Source organism: Procambarus clarkii, chromosome 18, assembly GCF_040958095.1.
Source record: "Procambarus clarkii isolate CNS0578487 chromosome 18, FALCON_Pclarkii_2.0, whole genome shotgun sequence".
In the NCBI taxonomy this organism is placed as follows: domain Eukaryota; kingdom Metazoa; phylum Arthropoda; class Malacostraca; order Decapoda; family Cambaridae; genus Procambarus; species Procambarus clarkii.
The window spans coordinates 37,498,303-37,506,928 of record NC_091167.1 but is presented as its reverse complement, the minus strand read 5'-3'; the positions used below and the strand labels follow the sequence as shown (position 1 = coordinate 37,506,928).

General features: G+C 42.4%; 1 protein-coding gene across 1 annotated transcript; it reads right to left on the bottom strand.

Moving 5' to 3' along the window:
• Positions 1–2,986: 2,986 nt before the first annotated feature.
• LOC138366086 (uncharacterized) lies at positions 2,987–8,174 on the bottom strand. Its single transcript, XM_069326819.1, has 2 exons — positions 8,034–8,174; positions 2,987–3,424 (listed from the first exon to the last, which is right to left on the bottom strand). Exons 1-2 carry the CDS (start codon positions 8,172–8,174, stop codon positions 2,987–2,989), a joined length of 579 nt encoding a protein of 192 aa, XP_069182920.1.
• Positions 8,175–8,626: the final 452 nt, after the last annotated feature.

Below are 8,626 nucleotides of genomic sequence, written 5' to 3'. Positions count from 1 at the left end.
ATCTAATATTGCCTGACAACTAAATTAACATCTTAAGTCTTGTTAATAGCAATATCACAACGCTAGAGCGCTTTTCGTAACATCCTACACTAAGCAAACATCGCTGGTATAGACACACACATCTCATAAGACAACACCTAACATACACCATCACCTCTAACTCAACACATTCATCATCCCTCTAACCCAGCACCCGACAACACCATCATATCTAACCCAGCACCCGACGACACCATCATATCTAACCCAGCACCCGACGACACCCTCATATCTAACCTAACACATAATAGACAGGCAGGTCGACTGTTTAAAGTATTCGTCAGTCGGTTCAATGAACAATCATCAACACACACTCCTGATTAACACAGGTGGCTCAACAGTTTCAACTGCTAACACCACCTGTGTAAAGTAATTCCTTCCAGCAGAATACTAATTATAGAGTGCTCATGAAATCTTCATCCTCTTCCCAGTTTGTTTCGTCCGGAAGTGCCGGATGCAAATCTTGCCCATTTGGATGAAAACGTGGCAGGAATAATTTATGCTTGGCCGTTTTTAGATAATTTTTTTATGTTTCGTTTGTCAGTTTGTTATTTTTTTTTTTTTTGGTTCTTTCCGACTTTCTATCTCTCTGACTCTTAGTATCTCTCTTGCGTCCAGTCTTATTCACTGCCGGTTTAAATGTCTGTTTCTCTGGCTTCCCGTCTTTCGGGCTATTCTATTCTAGCTGTCAGGCTTCCGGTCTGACTGACTGTTTCTCTATCTTATTCTCATTCTCTCTCTCTCTCTCTCTCTCTCTCTCTCTCTCTCTCTCTCTCTCTCTCTCTCTCTCTCTCTCTCTCTCTCTCTCTCTCTCTCTCTCTCTCTCTCTCTCTCTCTCTCTCTCTCTCTCTCTCTCTCTCTCTCTCTCTCTCTCTCTCGCTCCCACTGACTCTCATGTTCATGTTCCTTAATATTCCAAGTCACAGTCAGAACCATGTGACGTAGCATAACCACGCAGGTCTCATGTTAAGTACTCGGCCACCTGCCCTCCTGCCGCCCTCCACCAGTGAGCAGCCAGACGACCCGTTACCTTCAGGTATCCCTACACTCCTCCTAGGAATGTGGGGACGTGAAATGGACGAGAAACAGCGGAGAGACGGTGGGAAAATGAAACTGAGCTCGTGGGAGAAAGAGGGAAGCAATAGATAGAGGAAAATATAGAAGAGAGAGAGCGAGACAGATGCAGGAAAGGTGAAACGACTGGTATATATAGAAACACAATATTGCATTTATATACATTTTGGCACGTGTTGAAATATAGTATTCGTGCATATACACTGATGCAGAGAAATGTCAATATGAAAGTGGATTTTAATTTGTAGATAATGTATCGTATGTGAAGGTTTTCTTAGAGCACAGAAAGTTACACAGAATTAGTGGTTTTAAAGGGACCGGATGGGAGAGATTGAGGTTAAATACATCTTGAGAGTTAGCAGCAATAACGCCACCTCATCCAGGTGTATATCTTGTAATGCCTGGGACTAGGTATATGCAGCTGAAATATCCCGCGATAAAGATATTAGGATTAACGAACACTTCAAATGCATACACACTATTATGCATACAAAATATTCACATAAGAAACTGTATATTTTACATTGCGAAACAAACAGTTTCTGGCAGGAAATTGGTGTGAAGAAAAATAAAAAAATTCTAATTCAGAAAAAAAGAGCGAGGGAACATGTATGAAAAGTAGAGACAAATGAATGGCAAACTAGAGACATAAATGTCAGTGTGAGATTTGTCAATGAATTAAATGGATTGGATCAAATAGTTAACATTAACTGTAAACACAGTTCGAAAGACAAATCCAATAAGGAACACGAAGAAAACAGGAAGAAAATTATGAAGAAAACGCGTTAAGCCAGTAAGGGAGCCGGTCGGCCGAGCGGACAGCACGCTGGACTTGTGATCCTGTGGTCCTGGGTTCGATCCCAGGCGCTGGCGAGAAACATTGGGTAGAGTTTCTTTCACCCTATGCCCCTGTTACCTAGCAGTAAATAGGTACCTGGGTGTTAGTCAGCTGTCACGGGCTGCTTCCTGGGGGTGGAGGCCTGGTCGAGGACCGGGCCGCGGGGACACTAAAAGCCCTGAAATCATCTCAAGATAACCTCAAGATAACCAGTAGGACTATGAAATATTTGGAAGAGCTATTAGTAAAAGGAACTGATGATATGGGAGACAACAAGCAGGGATAACAGGACAAGAAACTGGAATATGATGACAGGGTGAAGGAACGGAGCCCAACCACTTGCGCCATCAGGAATCGAACGCTGACACAGAAAGATACTAAGCCTTCGCTGTGCCAACCAGTCTAAGTGGAAGGATACACGTGGGATAAGAGATTTGTTACATCATTTCTCAAATACCATGGAAGGCAGAGAACGGGAGCTAGCACTCGACCCTCTGTGAACGTCTAGGCCAGTACGCACTCGGGCATGCATGAAGGCGAGAGAGATGAGAAACGTGTGGAGGATGTCAAGGAGTAATGGGCAAAAGGAGTCATGTGGAAATCAACAGGTGTAGTGTGGTGAGGTTCCAGCTCAGTGATCCCTTCCTTCCCAGCTGTTAGAAGGACCAGGGGCCAGATTCACGAAAGCACTTACGCAAGCACTTACGAACCTGTACATCTTTTCTCAATCTTTGGCGGCTTTGTTTACCATTATTAAACAGTTAATGAGCTCCGAAGCACCAGGAGGCTGTTTATAACAATAACAACAGTTGAATGGGAAGTTTTCATGCTTGTAAACTGTTTAATAAATGTAACCAAAGCCGTCAAAGATTGAGAAAAGATGTACACGTTCGTAAGTGTTTGCGTAAGTTCTTTCGTGAATCTGGTTCCAGGCTTCCGCTCTCAGCCACCAGCTGTCTGGAGGTTATATTGCTTTCCGCTGGCTCTACCAGCTGTCTGGAGGTCTCAGCCTTCCCCAATTAACCATTATTAAGGTCAGAACCCTCCTCTGTCAGCCACCAGCTCTCTGGAGATGAAGACTGTTGTGAGTGTTGCCTGTCCTCGACCCGTTGTGAGTGTTGCCTGTCCTCGACCCGTTGTGAGTGTTGCCTGTCCTCGACCCGTTGTGAGTGTTGCCTGTCCTCGACCCGTTGTGAGTGTTGCCTGTCCTCGACCCGTTGTGAGTGCTGCCTGTCCTCGATCCGTTGTGAGTGTTGCCTGTCCTCGACCCGTTGTGAGTGCTGCCTGTCCTCGATCCGTTGTAAGTGTTGCCTGTCCTCGACCCGTTGTGAGTGTTGCCTGTCCTCGACCCGTTGTGAGTGTTGCCTGTCCTCGACCCGTTGTGAGTGCTGCCTGTCCTCGATCCGTTGTGAGTGTTGCCTGTCCTCGATCCGTTGTGAGTGTTGCTTGTCCTCGACCCGTTGTGAGTGTTGCCTGTCCTCGACCCGTTGTGAGTGTTCAGTATGGCAGGCTTTTCTTCTGCGGCTGATTAACATAAGAAAAAGAATGCCAGAGTATGTCTTTATCTACTCGTGTGTGAGGCAGGCCTTATTACTCTGTGTGTTATGGAGGTCAATTTTGCCAGCGTATGAGGCAGGTCTGAAGACTGTTGAAGCACCTCAAGGTAGGTCTTATTACTCTGTGTGTTATGGAGGTAAATTTTTGCCAGTGTATGAGGCAGATTCTATTTACACCCAGTTTTTGCTACCTTGCTAATTGATCCACACATCCAATACTCTATCAATATAATAACATCTGTTCTCTTTGGAATCCAGTCCCAAGTTTGATCTCAAATTCATGTTTTAAAAATCATCTGTGCTCCTAATTTCTCTCTGACGTTATATTTATCTTATTTTAAAACAATTCCTACCCGCAGGTGTGGTATATTTACCCGCAAGCGTTGCTATATGTCTGCAAATGGTGTTATTTTAGCCTTCAAGTGATGCCATATTAACCCCTAAACGTCACCTAAGCAGCACAATTACTCTCATCACCATTAGCCATTTAGTGGGGCTATATAAGCGAGTTATGGGTGTTTTATTAGACAGTGGTGTTATATACGCCTTTTGGGTGTTGTATACCTGTTCGTGACGATTTATAAGCCCGTTTACAGTAATGGGACTAAAAGCATTTGAACCAGAAGCTCGACTTAACCTAACTGGAATTTGGAAGATACCACCTCGTTCCTACAGTTTATTTTCTATGAGAAACTCGCCATCACCTGAGTGCTGGCGAGTGAGTGAATAGGTAGTGTCCACGACCCGTTGTGAGGTCGACTCGACCCGTTAGACCCAATCTAACGCTACCGTCAGTGGTCAACGAAATCACAACAGCCATTAACTTTTCTTGCCCCTTTGATAGAGCTTGTGAAGAAAAATAATCTCAACAATACTACATAAAAAGTGTTACTCATGGTTCTTCAGTGGCCCGTCAACCAACTAATTTTCCTGATAGGTTTAGACGGAGCTGGCAGGAGTTCAAAGCAAATACCTCTTTTTATGTCACAAAAGATAACAAATCCAACACGATTGTTGTTTTAGACAACGTTGATAAAGTTTAGGAAATTATTTATTTTCTCTCAAATTAATCAACTTATATGAAGCAGAGAAAAAAACATCTTGATGACCTTCATCAAGTCTTTGAACAACAGCTTGAGAAAGTTTAAAAAAAAACTTATGAGGACTTGCATAAGCATTTTACTATTTTATCATCTTCCTTATCGTATCTTTACGCTAATGTTATGACAAGTAAGGCAAATTGACTCATTAGACCTGTAATTAGTTCTGTGGGAAATATTACATAGAAGCTTTTCTAATGGCTTAAACAAATTTATCAACTCAACATGCAGAATAATATAACCTCTCAAACACCTGACACAGAAATGTGGCTGGGCTTACAAGGCAAAACAACTCAGTCTACACGGAAATAAATAAATCAGTAAGCCTTTAATGACTCCCTAGATATCAAGAGTATTAAAGAAGATTGTGCATCTACCGAATAACAGATCCCCGAGAGCAGGAACCTGCAGTTAAGAGACCTCAGTCATTATTCCCTCTCCCACTTTCTTTTTCTCCTTTTCTTCAACTATCCTACTGACATCAGGCGTTGAGCAAATCCTCTTAAAAATTCACGCCTGTCATGTTTTAAGTAGTGGAGGTAGCTAAGTCACTAATCTTCATTAAAAATTTCTTGGTGAGTGTTGTATTAACAGTAGAGATTGGGATGACAGGTTTAATCTTCAGTTCCTGACTGTTGTTTGCAGCAAGAGATTCCTTTATTATGTCATCATGCTGCATATTTTCGATATTAGATGACGACAAATGTTATTTGAAAACTCTTTCTCTGTGCATCGATCAATTTATAAATAGCTGACATTGTGAGGTTTTTCGGTCTATTTTGGTAGTATGAATCTATTCTAAGTGTTTTCTGGCTTAGAATAACAGATAATTACTCTTCCTCTTGTGATTTTTAAGTATTATAGAGGCTAATTATAATGCACACGTGTGTGATGAACTTTTCCAGTGGGCTTTTCCAGTGGAATTTTTTTTGTATTAAACTCGGTTACTGCAGCAACCTGATCTCTTGAATTTTTTTGCGCATTCCCAATCTCGAATTTCAATTTTGTCTTCATCGCATTTCTACGTCAAAAACCCCACCGGACAAAATATAATGTACAAAAACAAACAACAACGTTTACTACATGTGGGGGAAAAGTTGGTATCTGAAAGTTGGTATCTGAAAGTTGGTATCTAAGTAATGTTGATGCTGTATCTTATGATCTAAATGCAGAAAGTAGTGTACGTAGCTGAAAAAATATTTCGTGAGCATTAGACGAAATAAAAATCATCCTCATGACTGAAGAACTAAAAAGAATGATGGACGCTCAACGCAACTATGAAACACACTGATGAGAGGAATCGCATATGAGCGCTCGATAATAGTATAATGGAAATAATTTAAATGGAGAGATAGTTAATCTTATTAGTATGAATAATTTTAAAAAATAACAGGAATGGAGTCGGGAGTGTTTTTGTTACAGAAGCAGACAGTAAGATGGAAAAAGCTGTTATCAATAAGTCAGGCTGACGACGCCAAAATTATGAGAATAATTAAGACAGAGGAGGACAGCTTGAGGCTTCAAGAAGACCTGGACAAGCTGCAGGAATGGTCGAACAAATGGCTGTTAAAGTTTAACTCAAGCAAATGTAATGTAATGAAGATAGGGGTTGGAAGCAGGAGACCAGATACAAGGTATCATTTGGGAGATGAAATACTTCAAGAGTCAGAGAGAGAGAAAGACCTGGGGGTTGATATCACGCCAGACCTGTCCACTGAAGCTCATATCAAGAGGATAACATCAGCGGCATATGCCAGGTTGGCTAACATAAGAACGGCATTTAGAAACTTGTGTAAGGAATCTTTCAGAACTTTGTATACCACATATGTCAGACCAAATCTGGAGTATGCGGCCCCAGCATTGAGTCCATATTTAGTCAAGTATAAGACTAAACTAGAAAAGGTTCAAAGGTTTGCCACCAGACTAGTACCCGAGCTGAGAGGTATGAGCTACGAGGAGAGACTACGGGAATTAAACCTCACTTCGCTGGAAGACAGAAGAGTTAGGGGGGACATGATCACCACATTCAAGATTCTGAAGGGAGTTGATAGGATAGATAAAGACAGGCTATTTAACACAAGGGGCACACGCACAAGGGGACACAAGTGGAAACTAAGTGCCCAAATGAGCCACAGAGATATTAGAAAGAACTTTTTTAGTGTCAGAGTGGTTGACAAATGGAATGCATTAGGAAGTGATGTGGTGGAGGCTGACTCCATACACAGTTTCAAGTGTAGATATGATAGAGCCCAATAGGCTCAGGAGTCTGCATACCTGTTAATTGACGGTTGAGAGGCGGGACCAAAGAGCCAGAGCTCAACCCCCGCAAACACAACTAGGTGAGTACACACACACACACACACACACACACACACCCACACACACACTGAGTGCCCAAATTGGAAACTGAGTGCCCAAATGAGCCACAGAGATATTAGAAAGAACTTTTTTAGTGTCAGAATGGTTGACAAATGGAATGCATTAGGAAGTGATGTGGTGGAGGCTGACTCCATACACAGTTTCAAGTGTAGATATGACAGAGCCCGATAGGCTCAGGAATCTGTACACCTGTTGATTGACGGTTGAGAGGCGGGACCAAAGAGCCAGAGCTCAACCCCCGCAAACACAACTAGGTGAGTACAACTAGGTGAGTACACACACACACACACACACACACACACACACACACACACACACACACACACACACACACACACACACACACACACACACACACACACACACACACACACACACACACACACACACAGTCCAACACTCTTCCTTCTATCTGAGCCTCAGCTTGTTTACATTTGGTGGGCAGCGGGAGCGTTCGTTGATGCTGCGGCAACTCCATAAACACTACCTGGCCTCCACCCACTCCACACCTCCTGCCGTTTTTTCCCCTGTTGCTGACGTTAGAGTGGAATCAAGTATATTTTTCTGTCCGATAATTCCTGGATTTTGGCGTTGGGTATTTATTTAAGTTTTACACGTGTTTATTTAAGCAGACAGAAGTGTGATGGGGTAAAATGGAAGACGGTGGGACTACTCTAGTGATAGGAGGTCTTCTTCCTCCTCCCTTCCCTAGTGATAGGGGGTCTTCTTCCTCCTCCTACCTTCCCTAGTGATAGGGGGTCTTCTTCCTCCTACCTTCCCTAGTGATAGGGGGTCTTCTTCCTCCTCCTACCTTCCCTAGTGATAGGGGGTCTTCTTCCTCTTACCTTCCCTAGTTATGGGGGTCGTCCTCCTTCTACCTTCCCTAGTGATAGGGGGTCTTCCTCCTCCTACCTTCCCTAGTGATAGGGGATCTTCCTCCTTCTACCTTCCCTAGGCATATGGGGTCTTCTTCCTCCTACCTTCCCTAGTGATAGGGGGTCTTCCTCCTCCTACCTTCCCTAGTGATGGGGGTCTTCCTCCTATTACCTTCCCTAGTGATAGGATTCTTTTACCTTCCTTATTGTTGTGAGAATCTTCCTCTTCATCTCTCCTATTATCCATTCCCCCCCCTCCCCCCTCTACATCCTCATTCCCCGAACTCACATCCTCCTCACATCCTTTCCTCATCTCGGGTCAATGTTTACATTTTCATCAAAACGAAGACAATAACAAGTTTTTCATAGGCGGATTTTATTTATTAATGTAAATAATTTTTTGTTATCTGATATATCTTATTATATAGAAATACCAAATAATGGAGTAGATGGTGCAGTAAAGTCTCATTGAAATTCAGGGAGCAACACAAACAACTTTCTTGACTTTAATCTAGGGAATAATTCATCATAATTTATATTAAGTAATATTTTACTAAAATTGAACACAACTTCAACATGCGTTCACTTCACATTTCAAATGTTTGATTTAAATATGAGATGAGTAATTATTTTTAATTCTATACAATTTCTTATTTTTGTATATGTTTCGTATATCATATATTCTTTTTTCACGTGAGGGTATTCCACACACACACACACACACACACACACACACACACACACACACACACACACACACACACA